The sequence below is a fragment of the Camellia sinensis genome, chromosome 7 (genome assembly GCF_055761805.1).
Source record: "Camellia sinensis isolate YWXY chromosome 7, ASM5576180v1, whole genome shotgun sequence".
Taxonomy (NCBI): Eukaryota; Viridiplantae; Streptophyta; class Magnoliopsida; order Ericales; family Theaceae; genus Camellia; species Camellia sinensis.
The window spans coordinates 123,593,075-123,619,408 of NC_138967.1; the positions used below are offsets into that span (position 1 = coordinate 123,593,075).

Here is a 26,334-nt window from a genome sequence, read left to right on the forward strand (position 1 = left end):
TACTAAAATGAAATAATCTACAAACCATGAAACCTACAGACTTGCAATTGTGACAACATGACACTTGTGATCATGAGCAAAGTAGATAAAATATAACCAATGATCATAAGCTTCATGAGAATGTACAACTCAAAAATCAACATGAGAGCTCACAAAATGAAAGTGTGTGTGTGCAGTCCTTGAGAGGCCACTGAGCTAGAGTTAATCCTCATAGTGATCGGATGGCTGGACCTCTGCCAAGAGTAACTAAACATTACAGAGAAAAGTCAAACCACTAAGAATCACGGGGTATTTGTTGAGTAAAAATGGAGGCTCCCCCTCAAACAATGAGTCCCTTATTTTTCATTCCTTTTTTCTAGCTTTTCATTCTTGTGGGCACTCACTGGTAGCATTCACGCTCAAGACTATGGAAACCAAACCAAAGAAGAATGAAATCAAAAAGGATGGCCTGGTTGGTGCCTCTGAGGTAGCCTTTTCCTAATGCCCGGACTTCAAGGAACTGAGGGAGAAACCGTGGAAGTGAAAAATGATGGTAGATGGTTATGAGACTCAACATCACCCATGATATACTAGTATCGGTCAATTCCACTGTAAAAGTATAAGAAACACTGTTAGTAGTCCATAGAGAACTTTGATCACTTGTGCAGAAACCCCTGCAACAATTTATCTCAAGGATGTGTACAGAATGAGATCATGAGGTTAATGAGCATGGGCATTCAAAATAAGCTATGAACAAAGAACAATGTGATCTTGTAAGCAGCATGAGTAGTGTACATATAAAGTTGGATGCAAGAAAAACAGGGATCAATGACAAAGAGATTATAGCATCCAAGCACACATAAAGCCAAACACTCACACCTACTCAAGAAACAAGTAACACTCTAGTGATCGAGCATGACACCCAAGGTCTTTCTAAGGAACTCAAACCGAAGAAGATCAAGGGGTTTTGTAAAAATATCAGTTTTTTGATGCTCAGTGGGAACATATTCAAGAACAACAAGGCCCTCTTCCACTAACTCTCGAATAAAATGATGACGAATGTCAATGTGTTTGGTGTGAGAGTGTTGGACAGAATTTTTTGAAATGTTATGGCACTTGTGTTATCACAGAAATGTGAGAGTGTTCTGTTCTATCCCATAATCATGAAACATTTGCTTCATCCATAGCATTTGTGCACAACAACTCCCTGCAGCTATGTACTCAGCCTCAGCAGTCGAAAGAGAGACGGCATTTTGCTTTTTACTATGCCAGGAAACCAAATTATTCCCAAGGTAAAATCAACCCCTGGATGTACTCTTCCTATCATCAGCACACCCTGCCCAGTCGGCATCAGAAAAACAAGTAATTTCAGCTATAGTATCAGTAGAAAACCAAACCCCATACCCCAATTTCCCATTCACATATTTGATGATGCGTTTGACCGCAAGAAGATGAGACTCTTTAGGACTGGCTTGGTAACGGGCACAAACACCTACACTGAAGGCAATATCAGGACGACTGGCTATGAGGTAAAGAAGACTCCCTATCATACTCCTATAAAGGGTAGGATCAACATCAATACCAGATGAATCTTTGGAAAGGTAAAGACTGGTGCTCATGGGAGTGCGAGCATGTTTGGCAGACTCAAGACCAAACTTTGACATAAGAATTTTAGCATACTTAGTCTGAGAAACAAACATACCCGAAGGAGACTGTTTAATTTGAAGACCCAAGAAATAAGACAACTCTCCCATCATGCTCATCTCAAACTCATGTGTCATGCAATCCGAAAAATATTTCACAAGATGATCAGCAATGGATCCAAACACAATATCATCAACATAAATCTGAGCAACAAGAATATGAGACTTAGTATGTTTCACAAATAGAGTCTTATCCACACTACCCCTTTGAAAGTCATTATCAAGAAGAAAGGTAGTAAGTCTATCATACCAAGCCCGAGGGGCTTGTTTCAACCCATACAAAGCCTTGTCTAACTTGTAGACATGATTTGGACATTTAGGGTCTTCAAACCCTTTTGGTTGCTCAACATATGCCTCTTCTTTGAAGTACCCATTCAGAAAGGCACTTTTCACATCCATTTGATACAATTTGAAGCCAAGGAAACATGCAACACCAAGTAAAATACGAATAGATTCGAGACGTGCAACTGGGGCAAAGGTCTCATCATAGTCAACACCCTCTACTTATGTGTAGCCTTGAGCAACCAACCTGGCTTTATTCCTAACCATAATACCATTCTCATCAGATTTATTTTTAAAGATCCACTCAGTACCTATCACATTCATGTCTCTAGGTCTGGGAACTAGAGTTCAAACATTGTTACGTTCAAATTGGCCTAATTCTTCATGCATAGCATTGACCCAACTATCATCTAGCAAGGCCTCTTTAAAATTCTTAGGTTCAATTAATGAAACATAACACATATGTGATACCTCATCCCGAATCTGTCTTCGGGTTTTCATTCGATCTGATACACTTCCAATCACCTGTTGAGCTGGATGATTCAATTTCACCCTTGTTGATGGTTTGAACTCAGGACTTGCGGCGACAGAAGCATCAGGAGTGATGTCTCTTTGTGCACTCTTTGGACTTTGACTTACCTGTGAGGATGGTGTTGTCTCAACTTCTTGTGCTTGGACCTCAGCTTCTCTTTGACTTTGTGGTTCAGTATCCAGGATTGGAGACTCACCATTGCCATCCTCATTTGTTGCTGGAGTAGGGGGACCTGTGTCATCTATAACCACATTGATTGATTCCATTAAAGAAGAAGTTTGTAGGTTATAGACTCGAAAAGCCCTACTAGTGGTTGAATACCCTAGAAAAATACCTTCATCCCTTCGGGAGTCAAATTTACCCAAAGGCTCTCTATCTTTGAAAATGTAACACTTACTCCCAAAAGTTTTGAAGTATTTTACATTAGGTTTCAATCCCTCCCACAATTCATATGGAGTTTGTAAAGTGTCGGGCCTTAAATACACGTGATTTATGACATAAACAATAATATTTAGGGCTTCAGCCCAAAACTTTGGAGGAAGTTTCTTACTAAGGAGCATGACCCTAGCCATCTCTTGAACAACCCTGTTCTTCCTCTCAACAACTCCATTCTGTTGTGGAGTAATAGGTGCAGAAAATTCATGCTTAATTCCACGCATATCACAAAAATCCGAAAACGAACTATTTTCAAACTCATGACCATGATCAGTTCGGATTCTTATGATACGCCCAATGGAAACACCCTGTTCATTTTGGATTTTAAGGACTAGAGCCTGGAAAGCATCAAATGTATCACATTTTTCCCTTAAAAAATTTACCCACGAAAATCGAGTAAAATCATCAACAGTTAAAAAAATATATCTTTTACCTCCGATGCTTTCAGTGCGAGTAGGACCCATTAAATCCATATGAACCAATTCAAGAGGACGTTTGGTTGTAAAGTTGTTCACCTTTTTGTGAGGGGCACGGGTTTGTTTCCCAAGTTGACATGCTCCACACACATGATTCAGATTCTTACCCAATTTAGGTACTCCTCTCACAAGCTCTTTGTTGGCTATCTTAGTTAGGTCTTTGAAATTCATGTGACCTAATCTTTGATGCCACAAATCAATGTTACTTATGATGGCTGAGTGACAAGTGAGATCATTAGTAGTAACAATCCCATAGCAGTTATTAGATGTGCGAACCCCATGCAAGACAGTATTTCCCTTTTTATCCAAAATTTCACATTTATTTTTTGAAAACAATACTTCATGATGGGAATCACACATTTGACTAATGCTCAAAAGATTTGCTTTAAGACCATTAACAAGTAAAGCATTTTCAAGCTTGGGAAGACCAGGTACACTTATAGAGCCCTTACCAATGACTCTAGAAGTGCCACCATCTCCAAAGGTAACAATTCCACCTTCATATTTTTCAACAGAGGTGAAGTAGGATTTGTTACCAAACATGTGACAAGAGCACCCACTATCAAGATACCACATGTGTGAGTCACGTGCTTTTAGAGCAGTGTGAACAACTAAACAGGTCAAATCATCTTTTCTCACCCAAATCTTTTTGGTCTTAACAAAATCAGGTCTTATGGTCTTGGTAAATGTCTTGGCGTTGTGAACACCCTCATGAATCTTGGTATTCCACCTAGACATGTAAGGTTGTCTCCTAGCCCAAAAAGTATTCAAATTTCTACCCTTTTGAGACACCTTACCAAACAATTCAAAGCAATAAGGACGAATGTGGCCATACCTACCACAGTGATGACAAATAAAAACAGGTTTTACCTCCCTTTTGTTGATCTAACCCCCTTTAGGTGGATGAAGAGAGGGATCACCCTGGTCTACATTCAACTTTCCCTTTGCTTGAGTCTTCAGGTCATGTGATGTAGAGGCCTGTCCCTTGTGAGCTGTTGCACCATAGCCTAGCCCACTTTTGTCACAACCCATTTGTTGAGACCCGGGGATGTCTTCTAATGATTTAGAACCTTTGTTCCACATGGAAATTTTGGCTCTAACAATTCGGAGTTCTTCATCTTTCTGACAAACTAACTCTTCAATTGTAGCTTGTGACATCTCAAGACTTTCAAGCTTCTCTTCGTATGTAGAATACACTTTCAGGAGTTCATTCCTTTTAGTTTCACAAGATAGAAGTCTCCCACATAGGTCTTGCCTGTCACTAAAGATCTCTATGACATTCTGCTTTGCTGTTGCAAGTTCTCCTTTTAGCTTGACATTCTCACTTTCACATGCTTTGAGCTTAAGAGAGAGTTTGTCATTGATTTTGGACAAATTCAGAGATTCCTCGTAAAGCTTTTCGTAAGCTTGTTGTAGTTCATCACCATTAATCTCATCATTGTCTTCTGATGTTTCATCATCTTCTTTTTGTTCCTCATTCTCCTTGACCTCATCCAGTCTAGCAACTAAGGAAGGAAAGGTGATAGATGGCGGTGAAGATGAATCTCCTCGTTCATGAAATTGGCTCAGAATTTCCCATGCATCTTTAGCCTTTGTGCAGTGAGCAACCCGTTGCTGTTCTTCATCAGAAATTGCTCCACGAATAGTAGTCAGAACTCTCTGATTGCTTGGATTGTCAACACTTTCAACATCCTCTTCAATGGTTTGCCAGCCTTCTGGATCGAAAGCTCTCAGAAACGCCCTCATTCTAATCTTCCAATACAAGTAGTTACTCCCATCAAAGGTGGGAGCATAATGCAGGTTCTGACCACGAGCTAATTCTGCTGGATTTGGAAGAGGTTGAGTGAAAGTGGACCAAAATGCCATGAAAGCACTATCCCCATCTTCATCGGATTCAGGTTCTTCGGGTTCTTGCTCCACCCGCTTTCATCATCCCAAGTCACTGTGTAGACTTTCTTTCGATTCTTTTTCGAAGGACATTCAAGGGCAATATGGCCAAACCCTTGACATTCATAGCACTTGACCCCTTGCCCCTTTACAATCTTCTTTTCAGTTTTTGGAGCAAGTTTTGGTGCAAAAGTTTTGGGTTTTTCATTACTCTTGTCTTTGAAATAGGGTCTCTGAAATTAGGCTTCTTTTTCTTCAGAAATTTTTTAAACTGTTCAGTAAACATAGCCGTCATCTCAGACTCTAAATCAAACTCAGTCTCCGATGTTTTTGCAGTCTCATGAGCACTAGTGAAAGCCACACTATCTTTTTGTTTTTTCTTTGAAATTTAATGGGCTTCATAAGTCTGCAAGTTTCCAACCAACTGATCAATCTTGAGGGTATCAACATTCTGAGCCTCCTCAATAGCTGTCACTTTTGATTGGAACCTCTCGGGTAAAGACCTCAAAATTTTTCCAACAACTTTAGCTTCAGGGATTTTTTCACCGGGTGTGAAACAGGAATTCATGATGTCACTAAGTTTTGCATAGAAATCATCAAACGTCTCACCATCACCCATAAAAAGAGTTTCAAAGGCGGAGGTGAGACGTTGAAGTTTTGACCTTTTGACAGAAGTAGTACCTTTGTGAATCATTTCAAGAATGTCCCAAGTCTCTTTTACTACCTCACATGTGCAAATACAACGAAATTCTTCAGGTGTGACGGAGCAAGAAAGGGAATTGAGAGCCTTACTATTCCAACTCGAGTTTTGGTAATCGGTTGTGTCCCATTTATCAAGGGGTTTAGGAATATCAATACCATCAACGATGACAATAGGTTCACTCCACCCATAGATCACGCAGTGCCAAACTTTCTCATCGATGGATTTTAAAAACGCTCTCATACGAGCTTTCCAATAAGAATAGTTTGTACCATCGAGTAAAGGACGTCTATGGGTCGAGTAACTTTCACGAATTGAATCCATATCACTAGTCACAAAAAAATCACACTCCTGAAGTTTTGATAAAAACAAAGAGTGACCTGCTCTGATACCAATTGAAAATCCTAAGTGATTTGTGATTAGATCAAGATTAAAATATTTCAATTCCCAATTATTCAAAACACACAATCTAAATCATCAAGCACTTACGAAAGTGATTTAGACTGTTGTTTTTGGAATAAACAATAAATCGACACAAACGATTTTTACGTAGAAAAACCACAATTGAAGAACCTTCAATTGTAATCAAAAACCACGGGCAAAACGCCACTAATCAATCCACTACTGAAGAAAGAAAGATTACAAAGATAACACAAAAATTACCCAACTCAGTCAATTTGTCTTCAAGCCTTCTGTAACTCTTTCACCAAGCCTTCGTCTCGGAACTGATTAATCTGAAGTTTGAATCCACAACTTTACTTGTCGAATCAATGACTATGTACAGAATCAAACTCCTTTGAAACTCCACGTTTGAATCTTCGGAATCCACCGAAGAATAACACTCTTGTATGTATTCAATCAATCTCCTTGATATGTGTAACGGCCTCAAAATAATAACAATAAACCCATCAAATAACACATTCATTAACATATGAAATAACCACATTCTTCTATTCATCAGTGTTTCATTACAAAAAGTATTACATGTTAACAATAAAAGCAAAATGCCCTACGGGCTTACAGCTTTCCAAGTTAACACTTGGTTACAACAAAAGAGTACTAACTCATACACATTAAGCCCTTGGCTTGTATTTACATGTAATACATCAAAAAGTAAAACGACATCATTATGTCCGCCTCAAGCCTCCCAAGCTATGTCCTTGGATGTGGCATGCTTCCTGCACCTGAAAATGATATTCCCATATAGGGTGAGCCACAGCCCAGTAGAAATACACTAAACCAACCATGAACAATGACTAAAATATTAGCAATTGATAGATGGCCAACACTGCTACAATCACATAAATCACACATTTATGTCAACCGACTAATGAGTCCAAGTCACTTTTCATTTTCCCTTATTCAATAGACAAGCATGCTAGCTCTATCATCATTTCCACAGATATGTATACAAACTATATCCCACATACAGATAAGCATACAAGCTATATCCACATTCTCAACAGATATGTATAACAACAATATCCACAGATAAGCATATAAGCTATATCCACACTTCACAAAGATAAGCATATGAGCCCTATCTTCACTTCTCTAGACAAGCATATGAGCTGTATCTACGGAGTTCATCCCCTTTCTTCTCCCAACACTATCCGGTTTAGAGGTACATCCCCTATCTTCCCCTAAACCGCGGAGTACATCCCCTATCTCCTCCTCTACACATAACGTATACAAACACAATGGTTCTATATACAATCACCCAATACATACAATTAATGTATTCTATCAACCATCAAGTTCCATGACACATTCCATTGATTAGTTTCAGTTTGCCTAATCATCATGCATTGTCTACAACAATCACGACTATCCTCCACCGATAGCCCAAAGCAGTTATTTCTAAACAGAAAATAAATGCACAATGGATATTCAATCAACATTTCATTTCCTTATTCTTCTCAATTAATTATCCCAATTAATTAAACAATGTAATTAGGTCAATTCCCATAATTAACATTTCAACCCTTAGGTCCCATTTTCATCAATGATTTAACATTCATTCCATTTCTCTAAGCCAAACATGCATCTAGGTTTATTATGAATAAAACCCCAACTTTTGTAAATTAGCACAAAAGCCCCAAACTCTCACAAAATGACCAAACCAACCCCAACATCTCAAAATACCAAAATTTAAAGACAAAATCCATAGAGAGGGGTAGGATATCCCTACCTCAAATTCGGAGCCCCAAAGGAGATGAAGACCAAAACCAAAATGCTCCAAACCTCGAAATTTTCAGATCAAAAGGAAGCTCTCGACGATCAACACAACTTTTGTGAAGACAAAAGGTGAGTAAACGATCCTTACTAGATCAAATCTAAGAGAGAAGGGCCGATTTAGAGTGAGAAGCTCTGAAAATAGCTTTTTTGGAAAAGTAAGAGAGAGAAGAGAAAGCAAAAAGTGATTTGAAGAGTCACAAATTCGGGACTTTAACCCAGGTCTCCGCTCGAGCGTAAAACACCCCGCTCGAGCGGCCACTCACAGACTTCCGCTCGAGCGGCTAACCTCCCGCTCGAGCGCAGAATGCACTCGCTCAGCACTTTTGCAGAACCAGACCTCCGCTCGAGCTCCCAACCCTACGCTCGAGCGTACAACACTGCACAATAAATACTGGATGGGTGTATTCCCCGCTCGAGCGCCAACATATCCGCTCGAGCGGACAGGCCAAAAATCTGGGCAACTAGTTTTGGCTTCTAAACTCAACCAACCTGAAACAAACCCGCCCAACACATCCCATAACTCAAGTATGAAGTAAAGAGGATGCAAACAAGATAATAAACAACTACCAACATCCACGGACACATGTCCGGATCACTGTACAACAAGGGTAAACCCGGGATCGCTATAATATGTGCTTGTCAATTCATGAGTTTAATACTCACTCAATTTAACAAGGAAAACTCACAAAAATACTCCAGAAGAAAACCTTAGAAAACCTCAAAGTAGATCTAAAAAACCTAATCCCAGTTTTGAAGTAAAACAATTACTTATAGAAATCCTGGACTGTGAAGCTCGCTCGAGCGAAGCTTCTCTCGCTCGAGCGAGAACCTTATCTCGCGTGATTTCTATAAGTGGCTTCTCACGAGCCACGCAACCTACGCTCGAGCGTACAATCAACTCTTTCAGGTTTTTATGCAGACGCACTTCTTTGCTCGAGCCACGCAAGCTTCGCTTGAGCGCACATTCATCCCTTTCACGTTTTTGCCAAATGCAGTCTTCGCTCGAGCGAGGACTCTTTCGCTCGAGCGAGCAAGACAAAACAGCACAGAAATTTAAAACTCAATCACATAAGTTTGTTCGTGGGATTGACAAGATTCAGGGACCTAACAAGAAAGATCGCTCGAACCAAGACCGCTTGAGTGTAACAAACACCGCTCGAGCAACGAACACTACCCTCCCAGTATCTTTGCAGACTAATACGGGAAATTCTCAAAGACAGCTCAAGCGAACAAAGCACCTCTCGAGATAACTGACCAAAATCTAGCCAACAGTTCTATTGAAAAAAAACAACTTCCAACCAACGCCAAATGCAATAACAACATCCAAACAACCAAACTCAAGAAGAAATAGAATGAATGAAGATATGAACAACTATTGAAGAATAAGAATCCCGGATCCAAACTATAAACGGGTCAGGTCTAAACTAGAATCGTTATAGTTAATTTCTAATTTAGTTTATCTTCATTTTCTAGGCATATCTATTTAATATTCATTTTCTGGGCATGTCTATTTAAGTTAAGATGGTAAAACAAATCAAATTATTTGAACTCGAAATATGATATCCAATATTTAAATATTTTTTTACATATCCAAAATTTAAATAATTTTTTAATGAACTCCAAATCAAGATTAAGCAAATTACAATTTTGGACAAAATTTTAGCCAAATAAAATCATATTAAGATTCATATTCAAAATAAAAATATAGTGTTAAATTAAGAATTCATACATATTTTTGTTTGCGTAATATTATAATTTCCATCGTAGGCCCCTAGCATGTCCACCATCAAATTATTTTACTTTTATTTGGATTTGGATAGGAAGAGAATATTCAAATAAGTTTCAAATTTAAAATTGTAATTGAAAAGGAATTCTAATTTATTTTTTTTGGGTGCACACTTTCTCATGGACAGGGTTAATAAAATAAATTAGGAAAATCAAACCTGGTGGTTGAACATGGGTTGTGCTTCAAATCTTGTAGGCCAGTTGTAGAAACTTTTAAGGCTCGCCAACTCCGAAAGATTAAGAGTTGTTAATTGAGGGAACGCGATGATATCATTACTGGTGGTTCCTTTTTCTTTTTCTTTCTCCGCCACTATTGCTTCCATCTTTGTACAATTGTCTACCATGAATGTTTCTAGATTTTGCAGTCGTGGGAGCATATTGAACCGAACCACATGAACCAATTTCTCACAATTATAAACGTTCAAATCTTTCAGTCGGCAGGACTTTGATTCGTTTTCTGAGGCTATGAGTAATCGCTTCTCCCATATCTCTATTATGTTATGCAATTTCCAAATTACCAATTTCTCCAAGATGGGGAAAGCAACCTGTAAGGTAATTTACAACACTTGTAGTTAGTGACTGTTACAAAATTATGGATAAGCAATAATCGATAATTGTAACAGTTTCCAAATGCGTGCTCTGATCATGCATGAGTGGAAATGAAAAGCAATAGACAAGCAAATTTATAATTGCATATCTCCATATTCTTTTCAAATATTTATTATATTGCTTAATTATTAACTATGCACCTTTTTGTTATGACCTCTTCTTATTGTTTTCCATCATTCATCATTATTTTTCTATTTGCCTTAAATAATTTGTGTTCCTTAATCTTATTTGTTATTTTTTTTATAAGGCAAATTATACTGTAGATCTGAGTATTAGACCTACGAAAAGGAAGAAAATTTTATTTTAAAAATTCACCACGGTGCCTTGATAATTTTTTATATTGATAGTTTCTTATTTAATTTAATATTCATTTTCTTGGCATATCTATTTAAGTTAAGATGGTAAAACAAATCAAATTATTTGAACTCGAAATATGATATCCAGTATGACATCCAATATTTAAATATTTTTTTAAGGAACCCCAAACCAAGATTAGGCAAATTACAATTTTGGACATAATTTTAGCCAAATAAAATCATATTAAGATTCATATTCAAAATAAAAATATAGTGTTAAATTTAGAATTCATACATATTTTTGTTTGGGTAATATTGTAATTTCCATCGTAGGCCCCTAGCATGTCCACCTTCAAATTATTTTACTTTTATTTGGATTTGGATAGAAAGAGAATATTCAAATAAGTTTCAAATTTAAAATTGTAATTGAAAAGGAATTTTAAATTATTTTTTTTGGGTGCACACTTTCTCATGGACAGGGTTAATAAAATAAATTAGGAAAATCAAACCTGGTGGTTGAACAAGGGTTGTGCTTCAAATCTTGTAGGCCAGTTGTAGAAACTTTTAAGGCTCGCCAACTCCGAAAGATAAAGAGTTGTTAATTGAGGGAACGCGATGATATCATTACTGGTGGTTCCTTTTACTTTTTCTTTCTCTGCGACTATTGCTTCCATCTTTGGACAATTGCCTACCTTGAATATTTTCAGATTTTGCAATCGTGGGAGCATATTGAACCGAACCACATGAACCAATTTCTCACAATTATAAACGTTCAAATCTTTCAGTCGGCAGGACTTTGATTCGTTTTCTGAGGCTATGAGTAATCGCTTCTCCCATATCTCTATTATGTTAGGCAATTTAGCAATTACCAAATTCTCCAAGGCAGGGAAAGCAACCTGTAAAGTAATTTACAACACTTGTAGTTAGTGACTGTTACAAAATTGTGGATAAGCAATAATCGATAATTGTAACAGTTTCCAAATGCGTGCTCTGATCATGCATGAGTGGAAATGAAAAGCAATAGACAAGCAAATTTATAATTTCATATCTCCATATTTGTTTCAAATATTTATTATATTGCTTAATTTTTAACTATGCACCTTTTTGTTATGACCTCTTCTTATTGTTTTCCATCATTCATCATTATTTTTCTATTTGCCTTAAATAATTTGTGTTCCTTAATCTTATTTGTTATTTTTTTTATAAGGCAAATTATACTGTAGATCTGAGTATTAGACCTACGAAAAGGAAGAAAATTTTATTTTAAAAATTCACCACGGTGCCTTGATAATTTTTTATCTTGATAGTTTCTTATTTAATTTAATATTCATTTTCTTGGCATATCTATTTAAGTTAAGATGGTAAAACAAATCAAATTATTTGAACTCGATGATGATATCCAGTATGACATCCAATATTTAAATATTTTTTTAAGGAACCCCAAACCAAGATTAGGCAAATTACAATTTTGGACATAATTTTAGCCAAATAAAATCATATTAAGATTCGTATTCAAAATAAAAATATAGTGTTAAATTTAGAATTCATACATATTTTTGTTTGGGTAATATTGTACTTTCCATCGTAGGCCCCTAGCATGTCCACCTTCAAATTATTTTACTTTTATTTGGATTTGGATAGAAAGAGAATATTCAAATAAGTTTCAAATTTAAAATTGTAATTGAAAAGGAATTTTAATTTATTTTTTTTTGGTGCACACTTTCTCATGGACAGGGTTAATAAAATAAATTAGGAAAATCAAACCTGGTGGTTGAACAAGGGTTGTGCTTCAAATCTTGTAGGCCAGTTGTAGAAACTTTTAAGGCTCGCCAACTCCGAAAGATTAAGAGTTGTTAATTGAGGGAATGCGATGATATCATTACTGGTGGTTCCTTTTTCTTTTTCTTTCTCCGCGACTATTGCTTCCATCTTTGGACAATTGCCTACCCTGAATGTTTCTAGATTTTGCAGTCGTGGGAGCATATTGAACCGAACCACATGAACCAATTTCTCACAATTATAAATGTTCAAATCTTTCAGTCGGCAGGACTTTGATTCGTTTTCTGAGGCTATGAGTAATCGCTTCTCCCATATCTCTATTATGTTAGGCAATTTCCAAATTACCAAATTCTCCAAGACGGGGAAAGCAACCTGTAAGGTAATTTACAACACTTGCAGTTAGTGACTGTTACAAAATTATGGATAAGCAATAATCGATAATTGTAACAGTTTCCAAATGCGTGCTCTGATCATGCATGAGTGGAAATGAAAAGCAATAGACAAGCAAATTTATAATTGCATATCTCCATATTCTTTTCAAATATTTATTATATTGCTTAATTATTAACTATGCACCTTTTTGTTATGACCTCTTCTTATTGTTTTCCATCATTCATCATTATTTTTCTATTTGCCTTAAATAATTTGTGTTCCATAATCTTATTTGTTATTTTTTTTATAAGGCAAATTATACTGTAGATCTGAGTATTAGACCTACGAAAAGGAAGAAAATTTTATTTTAAAAATTCACCACGGTGCCTTGATAATTTTTTATATTGATAGTTTCTTATTTAATTTAATATTCATTTTCTTGGCATATCTATTTAAGTTAAGATGGTAAAACAAATCAAATTATTTGAACTCGAAATATGATATCCAGTATGACATCCAATATTTAAATATTTTTTTAAGGAACCCCAAACCAAGATTAGGCAAATTACAATTTTGGACATAATTTTAGCCAAATAAAATCATATTAAGATTCATATTCAAAATAAAAATATAGTGTTAAATTTAGAATTCATACATATTTTTGTTTGGATAATATTGTAATTTCCATCGTAGGCCCCTAGCATGTCCACCTTCAAATTATTTTACTTTTATTTGGATTTGGATAGAAAGAGAATATTCAAATAAGTTTCAAATTTAAAAATTGTAATTGAAAAGGAATTTTAATTTATTTTTTTTTTGGGTGCACACTTTCTCATGGATAGGGTTAATAAAATAAATTAGGAAAATCAAACCTGGTGGTTGAACAAGGGTTGTGCTTCAAATCTTGTAGGCCAGTTGTAGAAACTTTTAAGGCTCGCCAACTCCGAAAGATGAAGAGTTGTTAATTGAGGGAACGCGATGATATCATTACTGGTGGTTCCTTTTTCTTTTTCTTTCTCCGCGACTGTTGCTTCCATCTTTGGACAATTGCCTACCATGAATCTTTTCAGATTTTGCACTCGTGGGAGCATATTGAACCGAACCACATGAACCAATTTCTCACAATTACAAACGTTCAAATCTTTTAGTCGGCAGGACTTTGATTCGTTTTCTGAGGCTATGAGTAATCGCTTCTCCCATATCTCTATTATGTTAGGCAATTTCCCAATTACCAAATTCTCCAAGGCGGGGAAAGCAACCTGTAAAGTAATTTACAACACTTGTAGTTAGTGACTGTTACAAAATTGTGGATAAGCAATAATCGATAATTGTAACAGTTTCCAAATGCGTGCTCTGATCATGCATGAGTGGAAATGAAAAGCAATAGACAAGCAAATTTATAATTGCATATCTCCATATTCTTTTCAAATATTTATTATATTGCTTAATTATTAGCTATGCGCCTTTTTGTTATGACCTCTTCTTATTGTTTTCCATCATTCATCATTATTTTTCTATTTGCCTTAAATAATTTGTGTTCCTTAATCTTATTTGTTATTTTTTTTATAAGGCAAATTATACTGTAGATCTGAGTATTAGACCTACGAAAAGGAAGAAAATTTTATTTTAAAAATTCACCACGGTGCCTTGATAATTTTTTATATTGATAGTTTCTTATTTAATTTAATATTCATTTTCTTGGCATATCTATTTAAGTTAAGATGGTAAAACAAATCAAATTATTTGAACTCGAAATATGATATCCAGTTTGATATCCAATATTTAAATTTTTTTTAAGGAACCCCAAACTAAGATTAGGCAAATTACAATTTTGGACATAATTTTAGCCAAATAAAATCATATTAAAATTCATATTCAAAATAAAAATATAGTTTTAAATTTAGAATTCATACATATTTTTGTTTGGGTAATATTGTAATTTCCATCGTAGGCCCCTAGCATGTCCACCTTCAAATTATTTTACTTTTATTTGGATTTGGATAGAAAGAGAATATTCAAATAAGTTTCAAATTTCAAATTGTAATTGAAAAGGAATTTTAATTTTTTTTTTTTTTTGGGCACGCTTTCCCATTGCTAGGGTTGAGAAAATAAATTAGGAAAATCAAACTTGGTGGTTGAACAATGGTTGTGCTTCCGATCTTGTAGGACACGTGTAAAAACTTTTAAGGCTCGCCAACTCCGAAAGATTAAGAGTTGTTAATTGAGGCAACGCGATGACATCATTACTGGTGGTTCCTTTTTCTTTTTCTTTCTCTGTGACTATCGCTTACATCTTTGGACAATTATATACGTTGTATGTTTTTAGATTTTGCAGTCATAGGAGCATATTGAACTGAACCACATGTACCAATTTCTCACCAATAGAAACCTTGATATCTTTCAAACCCATATCTCTATTATGTTAGACTATAGCGATTCTGGTTTAAGACCCGACCCATTTGATACTCTGGATTCAGGTTTCATAGTTTTGTATTATTGTTCATGTCTTATTTTCCTTATACCTCCTTGAGTTTGGCTATTGAGTTGTATTGGCTGCGTTTGAAACCGGTTGGTAGCTTGGTTTTCAAACTTTTGTTGTACAGAATTTTGCCCCTTTGCTCAAGCATCACTTCTTACGCTCAAGCGGGCTTTGTGAACTCACAGTATTTTTGCAGGTCTGCAAAACTACAGGGAAGTGATATTCTATGCTCGAGCGAAACTTTTTGCGCTCGAGCGGTCTTGGCTGAAGCGACCTTTACTGCGATCGAGCGTTGGATTTTTGTTTGTAAAACTACTGGGAGTGTGTATTCTACAATCGAGCTTCACTTCTTGAGCTCAAGCGGTAATTATTTTTGTGTCTAGACGCTCGAGCGGACTGTGCGTATATCAGTCCATAAAATTCACTTTTTACATCACTTTTTCATCTCTCTCTAAAACATTTCAAAACCCTAAATCTAGTGCATCTCTCTCTAGAACTTACTCTTTCTCTACAAATACACCAAGATCTACCCAATTCTCCACTCCACTCCACTCCCATTGTTAAAAAGGTAGAGCTCACCCAGAGCTTCGTTTTCATCCGAATAGAGTTAGATTTCGGCTTCCTTGAGGTTTCTCCACTCTCTCCTTGGTCTTCTAACTTCAAGGTAAGGATTTTCTACACTCATTTATGATTTTGAACTTCGCTATTTGTTTTTATAAAACAATCTTGTGATTTTGGAGAAATTTTGAGCAAACCTAGGCTTTTGGTTTAAAATCAAAAGAGAGGTTTTCAAATGGAGTTATTGAAAATGGTTGTGTGAGTGGAAATAAGGTTGAGTTGTGATAAAATTGTTGATTTTGATACTTGGAATACATTTTGGAAGAAAAGGAATTTTGTCCTAAACGTCTCAAATATTTATTTTCTATAAATAAATGGAATGGATGTTGGAAATGTGAAATTAGATGGATATTGGTATGGATGGTGGAGTTGGATATATATTATCACTCACATCTTGAATTTTGGAAAGTTTATCTGTATTGGAGATTTTATATCTATTTAGAAATATATATTTTGAACTATTAGTGGAGGATAGCTATGATTGTTGTAGAAATTGCATAAGGATTAGGTGAATTGAAACTAATTTCTCATCCATGAACATTGTTGCTCATTTAATGCATTGCAAATGTATTTGATTTTGAAAAAAATGGGTGAAAGTGGGAAAGAGGTGGGAAAGAGGTGTGTATCACCAAATTAAGTTAGCCTGTGTGTCAAGGGCGAAAGTCCCAAAAAACGCACATATACATCGGTGTCGATTCCCGCGGATGAAATATCCATAAAATGGTAATAGTAGCGCTTGTATAGGCTACGTTTACATGGGTGCCGTTTGACGATTTCCCGCGGATGAAATATACGTGAAAGGTTGTACCGGTTTGAGAATTCCCCCTTGTCTTATATGGTAAAGGACATGATTTGAGAATTGTGATATAAATTAAGCCTGGCATGGTCTTTGGGAAAGAAATGTAAAACGTTTTGACATGGGCATTGCATATGCATTTCACCCTTATATCTTTGTTAAGATTCATATATTGTGTTGGATTATTTCTACTACTCTTTGACTCACCCTCTATGGGAAAACCATTTTTAGGTGTTGGTGAGATGTCTCCGCCAAGGAAGTAGCTTGGGAGGATTGGAGCAAGAGCTTCATTTTGTTTACTTCTTGTTATTATTTTGTACTAGCCTAGAGCTTTACCTGTGTTAGATTTAAATACATTTTGATGTAACCAAGTATAGTCTTGAAAAGTTGTAGCCTTCAGGGCATTTCAATTATCTGTTTAACTTCTATTTTCATATCTTTGTTGTTGACACATGCTATAGATTCAGAGTTAGGACTTATGAATGTATATCCGCATGTGTCACCCTTTTGTACAACTAAGTCTTATGTAATGGAAAGCTATTATACTCTGATTTAGATTGTTATTTACTTATCATCGTGGATGGTTTGTTATAATTGTTTCGAGGCGTGACATAGGCAATTCCTCCAAGACGGGGAAAGCAACATGTAAAGTAATTTACAACACTTGTAGTTAGTGACTGTTACAAAATTGTGGATAAACAACAATTGATAATTGCAACAGTTTCCAAATGCATGCTCTGATGATGTAAGAGTGGAAATGAAAAGCAATAGGCAAGCAAATTGATAATTGCATATCTCCATATTCTTTTGAAATATTTATTGTATTGCTTAATTATTAACTAAACACCTTTTTGTTATGACCTCTTCACATTGTTTTCCACTGTCACGAGTTGAATCAAATTTGATTTATTTAATTATTTATTTTCTTGGTACCTATTTAGTAACCTTCTTAATATGTTTGCGAGTTTGGATGTTGGTTAGTATTGGATTAGTATGGATTTTAAATTATTTTTTTTATTGCGTTGTCATAACTACTGTAGTTGTAGTGTGGTGGACCATTCAATTTAAATTTGTGAAAAACATATTATATTACCCTTCAATTTTGACTTTGTGAGACCTGCTTGGAAATTTCTGAGTCTTAATTACTCTTGATTTTTGGTATTGAACCTGTATATAAATTAAATTTTTTATAGCAATTCTGGTTTAAGACCCGACCCATTTGATATTCTGGATTCGGGTTTCATGGTTTTATACAGTTGTTCTAGTCTTATTCTACTTTTCCCTCCTTGAATTTGGCTATTGAGATGTGTTGGTTGTGTTTGGAACAGGTTGGTACCTTGTTTTTCAAAAACCTTGTTGTCCAAAATTTTGCTTCTACGCTCGAGCGCCACTTCTTGTGCTCGAACAGGCTTTATGAACTCTCAGTACATTTGCAGGTCTGCAAAACTATTGGGACTTGTTATTATTCACTCAAGCGAAGCTTCTTGCGCTCGAGTGGTGATGTGCTCGAGCGGCCCTTTTTGCGCTCGTCCGTTGCCCTTCTGTGTTTAAAACTACTAGGAGGGTGTATTCTACACTCGAGCATCACATCCTACACTTGAGTGGACTACGTGTATATCAGTCTATAAAAATCACTTTTTACATCACTTTTTCATATCTCTCTCTAAACTTTCTAAAAACCCTAAGTTAAGACCCTCTCTTTCTAAAACTCACTTTCTCTCTTCTAAAACACTTGCATTCATTGATTTATCTACCCTACTTCCTTTAAGAAAAAGATAGAGCTCACTTAGAGCTCCATTTTCATCCGAGTATAGTTGGATTTCGGCTTCTTTGAGGTTTCTCCTTTCCCTTCTTGGTCTTCTAGCTTCGAAATAAGGATTCTCTACACTCTTTTATGATTTTTAACTTAGCTATTTATTTTTATAAAACAATTTTGTGATTTTTGGGGATTTTGAGCAAACCTAGGGTTTTCGTTTGAAATAAAAAGAGAGTTTCCAATGGATGTATTGAAAATGGTTGTGGGAGTGGAAATGAGGTTGAGTTGTGATGAAATTATTGATTTTGATATTTGGAATGAATTTTGGAAGAAAAAGGATTTTTCCTTAAATGTCTCAAATATTTATTTTGTATAAATAAATGGAATTGAGGTTGGAAATGTGAAATTAGATGGATATTGCTATGGATGGTGGAGTTGGATATGTATTATCGCTCACATCTTGAATTTTAGAAAGTTTATCTGTATTGGAGATTTTATATCTATTTTGGGCTATCGGTGGAGGATAGTTTTGATTGTTGTAGAAATTGCATGAGGATTAGATGAATTGAAACTAATTTACCATGCATGTGCATTGAATATTGTTGCTCGTTTAATACATTGCAAATGTATATAATTTTGAGAAAAATTGATGAAAGTGGGAAAGAAGTGTGTATCACCAAATTAAGTTGGCCTATGTGTCCAGGGTGGAAGTCCTGAAAAACACACGTATAAATGGATGCCGATTCCCACGAACGAAATATCCATAAAATGGCAATAGAGTCGCTTGTATAGGCTACGTATACATGGATGCCGTTTGACGGTTTCTAATGGACGAAATATCCGTGAAAGGTTATACTGGTTTGAGATTTGGCCCCTTGTTTTCAATTGTAAAGAACATGATTTGACAATGGTGATATAAATTGAGCATGGCATGGTCTTTGGAAAAGAAATGTAAAACATTTTGGCATGGGTATTCCATATGCATTTCACCCTTATATCTTTGTTAAGATTCATATATTGTGTTGGATTATTTTTACTGGGCTTTAGCTCACCTTATATGGGAAAACCATTTTCAGGTATTGGTGAGATGCCTCCACCAAGGCAGTTGCTTGGGAGGATAAGAGCAAGAGCTTCATTTTGCTTGCTTGTTGTAATTATTTTGTACAAGCCTAGGGCTTTACCTGTATTGGATTTAAATCCATTTTGATGTAACCAAGTACAGTCTTGGAAAGTTGTAGCCTTTAGGGTATTTCTATTATCTGTTTAACTTCTATTTCATATCTTTGTTGTTGACACATGCTATATATTTAGGGTTAGGACTTATGAATGTATATTCGCATGTGTCACCCTTTTGTACAATTGAGTCTTATGTAATGGAAGGACATTATACTTTGATTCATATTGTTGTTTACTTATCGTCGTGGATGATTTATTGTAGTTATTTCGAGGGGTTACATTTTTGGGGTCTTATTTGATTAGACCAAACTTAATTATTTTAGTCCATATTTGATTGTGTTAATGGTGGGGGCAACCTTGAGTCTATTTAGATTATTTTATAGTTTAATCTCAGTTAGAGATTTATTCTAGATTATTAAATTTGATTCATTTTGGATCTAATTGATTGAATCGTGACTAGTTGTAATCACCTATTATTGTTGTTGTTATTATTATTATCCTTATTATCTATTTTACTACCATGAAAGAGTTACAAATATTAATGGTGTGCACCATCAAACAAAAAATATTTTGTGGTGAGAAAATATAATATCATTTTATCATTTATGTTACAAAATATTATGACAGTGTGAAAATATACTTTAATTGATATATATATATATATATATATATATATATTATGTAAATGAGAGGCAACCCAAGCGGGGGTTGCCCCTTCCACTCCTTTCCCTCATTTCTTTTTCTCTTTTCTTCTTCTTTCTTTTCATCTCTTCTTCTGTCTCTCTGCTCTCTATCTCTTGGCTGACTCTCTCTCTTATTTTTTTTTTTCTTTAAACATTCATTATACAAAATCTTTGATCCACCAAAATCTATTAGGTTTTGGACCCTTGTTCTTGAGATCAAAGTGAAGAGCTGGCGAGGATTCGTTTTGTGCAATGGAGATCAATTTTTTGGCACCATCAATTTTGGGAATTTTCTTTCTTCTCCTTTTCTGGAACTTGAGGTAGGGATTTTCTAAACATTGTGTATGTGTTTTGGCTTTATTATGTGTTATTTTGATAGTGTGATATTTGAAAAGATTAGGGTTTTGTATGACTCATGGATGTTGAATGTTTTTTTTTTTTTTATGAGAAATCCCCAAATTTTTAATAAAACCCTAGAAATTTAAAATATTAAGATTTAGATTTTGGGATGAGTTTGTGAAAAGCTTACAAGAGTTAAAACATATGTTTATTTAAACAAATGAGAATTTGAAAGTGGATGTTTATAGGGATGAGATTGATGAGAATGTTGTTGGGAATTGAAAACCATTGAGGTTTTCTTTGAAAATTGTTAAATTTGAAAATATTGAACTTTTGAGAAAGATGAAAATATTTATCATGTTGAGGTATTTAGAATTGTTGAAAGGAACGTATGTTATTTTTTGCATTATGAAAATTCTAGATGAATTCTTGAGTTTGAATAAAAAGGGAAGATTGCTGAAATTTCTTTTAAGAATACTATAACTCTTAATTGAGTTGGGAAAGAGTAGATTGAACATGTGATTGTTACTCTTGTGTTGAAATGATTGAAAATATGACATTATGAGTTATATTTATCTCTTGAAATTTATATTTTGTACAGAGATAATTATTTGGGCAACCGTGGAGGGTTGTAGTGGTTATTGTAGAAATTGCATGTGAAATATATAAATTGAAATATTTGCAAATTCATGCATGGCATTGAACATTGCATAATCTAATGATTTAATTCTCGCATTGGATTTGAGAAATTGATTTTGTTTCAAATTGATTCATTGGGAATATTTGAAATGTGTTGAGTTATGGGACAAATACGTTTGGTAAGTCCGGATAAGTGGTGTAGATTGGTATTGTTTAAGTTGGCCTAAGTGTTCAGGGTGAAAGACCGAAAACACGCGCAGAGTAGGTACCATGTGCCTTCCGATTAGGAGCCAATAAAGTGGAGATTGGTAGTGCTAGTTATGCCTACTTGCAGACACCAGCCTAGAGATTACCAGTGTCATATTTACCACCCCTTGTTCTATCAAATGAATGATTAAATTGGTTATGTTTTTTAACAAGTGCATGGCATGAGAATTTCAAAATGAGAAAACCTATATTTTTGACATTGGCATCTCATATTCATTGCACCTCATGATATTGTTAAACTGCATGCACTTTATTTAGATTATCACTGCTGGGCTTTATGCTCATCCCCTAGTGGAAACCATTTTCAGGTGATTGCGATGTGCCTCTACTGAAGTGAAGGCAATGAGGAACTTTTGGAGCACGAAGCTTGATTTTTATTTTTATTTTTTTCTTTTTGTAAGCAAAGGGCTATTCGTGTTTAAGTGTGAACACCACTTTTGTGTAATCGGGCAAGGCCTTGGAACTTGTAGCCAATACGGCATTATTTGGTACTTAGCTTGCTTTAAATTTCTGTCATCACATGCCATAGATTCATATTCTAGAAATAGTAAATGTATGAATGCATGTGATTTGTTTTACGAATCTTACTAGAAAGTCATGAATAGAAAAGAAGGGGGTTTTGGTCCTTACATTAATGAATGTAGTATTTATTATTCTCTCTCTCTCTCTCTCTCTCTGATGTTAATGATGGAATAATTCAGAATTAGATCATGTTATGAGTTAAATTGGGTTTATCAGATGTATATATTTTTGGGGCGTTACATCCATCTTTCATCATTATTTTTCTATTTGCCTTTAATAATTTGTGTTCCATAATCTTATTAGTTATTTTTTAGATAAGGAAAATTATGTTGTAGATCTGAGTATTAGACCTATGAAAAAGAAGAAAATTTTATTTTAAAAATTCACCACGGTGCCTTGATAATTTTTTATATTGATAATTTCTTATTTAATTTAATATTCATTTTCTTGGCATATCTATTTAAGTTAAGATGGTAAAACAAATCAAATTATTTGAACTCGATTTATATTCGGCTTAATAAAAAACAATTGAAGAATGACTTGTTATATAAATAAGTTAAAGTTGAACACATTTTGAAATTCAACAATTTTTTGAGTTTAGCTCGAACTCAGTTCTTTAAACTTAAATGGGCAATAAAATACCAAGTTGCTCAAACTCCATTCAATTAAAACTCGTTTGGGTTCAGATCAAATGGTAAAGAAGACAAACTTATATATATTTTTAAATTTGTTAAGTTTTTCAAATTAAATTTGAACAACCTATTATATAATGAGACTTGACTGATTTACAATCCTAATTCTAACCATTACTATGAGAATGACAACCTTTACACATACGGAGTGTTTGGACATCATGATGATTCTAATTTGTTTTGGCTTTAGATAAGATTTTATTTATTTTATTTATTTTAACCTTTGTGTATGAATGCTTTTTTTTTCATTCTTCAGTATTGGAACCCATGGATCGTTAAAGTCTTACTTTTTTGGGGGGTAAGTAAAAGTTTTACTTTTGATAGGCCTTGGGTCAACTTTTTTTTTTTAGAGTGATTTTTATTTTATTTTGTTGTGCTTTTGCAGATATTTTAGGTTTGTATTTTGGAGATGTTAGGTATAACTTTAGGCCATACAAAAGGTATGGCCCATTCATTCAATGTGATTCAAATGGCAATTAAAATAAGAAACTGTTAAGTTGTTGTTATTGGCAATCCTGTTTAACAAAACTCTTTTCAATTGTAATTTTATTCGATCTTTTATTTCAATGAAGTTATGAGTATTTAGATGCGAATCCAACTCGAATTGTGTCTATGAAGAGGAGTTTGTAATCTCAATCCTTTCATGCTTGCCACTTCGCTGACTAAGTACGAGGATCGAGCTGCCTGGTTATCCAGTAGTTTTGCAGAGCGCCAGAACTTCTGGGAATAAAGTTTTACCGCTCGAGCAGTGAAAGTTGTGTTTGAGCGGTTAGCCTATATGTTTTGCACCGCCTTTAGTCACACCACTGGAGTGGTGAAATGTGCACTCAAGCGGTCTGCGCGATCCTGTTTTTTATAAAGTGCGTTGTTCGCTATTTTCAAGGTTTGAGCCATTCAGATTTTCACAGAGGAAGAAAAAACAAAGTGTTTTCTATTGGGGGGGTGTTTTATATGAGTTTCCTTGGTGTATAGAAGTTAATCGATTGATTAACGAACTACAGGTTGTCACACATCAAGGGTTGTTCTTATTCTTTTGTTCACAAAGAGATAAGCGTTCTTCAGTGGATTTCGGATAACTTGGGCCCTGAAGCTTTGGTGGATTTCGAAGTGGCTCGTCGTCATGGATTCGACATCAGCATTGTGGATTCAACGTTGGACAAGACAATTCTGAGGTGAACACGGTGGTGCAATAAGAACATTGGGGTTGGTTCAATTCAGGCGTGGATTCGCTAGGTAATTGGAAGTACACTTGTGTAATTCCTTTTTGTCTTCTTAGTGGATTGTTTTGTGGCTTTCACCTGTGGTTGTTTATCACAATTGGAGGTGCTCTAGTTGTGGTTTTTCCATGTTAAATCGTTGTGTCAATTTGTCTTTGATTGTTTGATTGGGATTGTTATTTATTGTTTAAAAATTGAAACATAATCACAAATCAATATCATGGGGATTTTTAGATTTGTCAGAAACTTTGAAGCCCACACGTAGATATTGTTCACAAAAGCCATTCATTCCACAAAAGTCCCGCATTGTTCTCTACTTTGGATAATAATCTGGTCATCATGTTTTATGTTTGTTTTACTAGGGTCTTGTTTGGTTCTTTGTTACGTTGTTTTCTATTTTTGTAATTTTGTTCGGTTTTGACTATCTCTCATGTACGTTGTGACAATTGTTTTTGGTGGACCACTCGAGCGGTCATTTGGTCACTGTAGACACCCCATTTTTGACCGTCCTCAAGACTCGGACGTCATCGTTTGAACACCCGATGATCATCCATGTTCGTGTTTGTTTTGAGTTCCCGGAGGTCTCTGCCGCGCGCCTTGCCTCAAGATCTCTCAACTCGACTATCTTGTGCTTGGTTGGACCAAACACTTGTTTGTTTCTTGCACCTGAGGGTAGAGAATAGCTTGTTAGCTATCCCTGATACCCACCGGCCTTGGCTTGAGGCCATCGGCCCTAGTTTAATTCTACCGGCCATTGGTTATGGCCGGTCGGCATTTGGTGTGGTCGGTCGACCATTTATTTGGCCGATTGCCTCCTTTTCTGGCCGATACCACCTTTTTGCCTTTTTTAGGCATTGTGCATGCCAGCTATGCCAGCTGGAGTGCACGGACTTGTCCTCCATACACGTGTATGGAGGATTTGAACCCTTTGCACCCTTTTGGTTCTAAGCTTCTTGGAGAAGCTTGGACCCTTTGCTCAAGTTTCTTGAGGAAGCTTGGACCTTTGTCTTAGCTTCCTCAAGAATCTTGGACCTTTGAGTTACCTTCCTTGAGAAGCTTGCCCCTTTGAACCTTTTGTATTAGCTTCCCTTAGAAGCTTTGAGCCTTTATCTTGCTCTATATAAGAGAGCCTCCCTTCTCCTTTGAAGGGGTTGAACAAATCAGAGATATACATCTGATATATCTCATATATCACTCTCTCTCTATATATATCTCCCTCTCTCTCTTCATTGGTGTGTGTTAGAGAGCCTTAAAGTGTGTTTTGTTCTTAGTTTTGCACTAGGACACGTAGTATTACACCATACTTCGGTTCTTGAGGTGTTGAGAGGTTGTTCTTGGAGGTTTTGGGTTGGTTTTGATCAGAAAAAGGGGTTGGACTTGCTGTTCTTCAAGTGTTCTTCAAGGGTGAGTATAGTTGCTTTATATTCCCTAATCTTGCACTAGCTTTTAACCCACTTTGCATGCTGTTTTGAGCTTTGTGTATAACTGATAAAAACTCTAATTTTTCATTCTTAAGATGTTTCATTAAGGTCTCATTTGTGTTTGGGGTCGACCTCCCCCTCTTAGGCCTTGTTTGGCCCCTTTCGTACCTTCTTTGTTGAGCTTTGGAATCTTTTGTGTATTAGCCTTCCCACCACTGAAATCTAGTGGATTTTTAGTGGTGAAGAAGAGATTTTGAGGTCTTGCATAGGGGAGGGACACCCCTCTCCCTTAGTCTTTCTTTTGCTTATGTTTTTGGCTCATAAGGGTAGCACACATGCCTAGCTTTGTTTAGTTTCATTTCAGAGGTTATTTGGTGTCCATTTAGCATGTCTTACCTCTGTCTCTTGTTGGTTTATTGACCCTTTGCATGCATAATACACTTGCTTTGAAATCCCATCATTTGGCCTAAAATGTACTATGTTGTAGCATGTCATTTTAGCATGATTTTGGTTTGGTTCTAAGAAGGTTTTAGCATTATTTTTCCATGTTTAAGGTCTGTCTTGGGTCTTTGGAGTCATGCTTGCCATGCTTTATATAGCCTCTTTGCATTGTGGCTTGTGAGCCTTGAGTGTGTGAGTCATTAGCTTGCATTACC

General features: G+C 35.6%; 1 protein-coding gene across 8 annotated transcripts in view; it reads right to left on the reverse strand.

Annotated features, from left to right (window-relative positions):
* LOC114306443 (disease resistance protein SUMM2) overlaps positions 1 to 26,334 on the reverse strand; it is a 115,589-nt gene that overhangs the window by 52,392 nt on the left and 36,863 nt on the right. For 5 of the 8 annotated variants that reach the window (XM_082879256.1, XM_082879251.1, XM_082879252.1 and 2 more), the window contains 4 exons: positions 13,946 to 14,332; positions 12,687 to 13,073; positions 11,432 to 11,818; positions 10,176 to 10,562 (listed from right to left, as the gene is read on the reverse strand). In XM_082879256.1, coding sequence (XP_082735382.1) covers positions 10,176 to 10,562; positions 11,432 to 11,818; positions 12,687 to 13,073; positions 13,946 to 14,332 — 1,548 coding nt within the window. Of the gene's footprint in view, positions 1 to 6,918; positions 7,179 to 10,175; positions 10,563 to 11,431; positions 11,819 to 12,686; positions 13,074 to 13,945; positions 14,333 to 26,334 lie in introns of those variants that run through there. The other 3 variants (XM_082879254.1, XM_082879253.1, XM_082879255.1) reach the window with 2 other exon arrangements.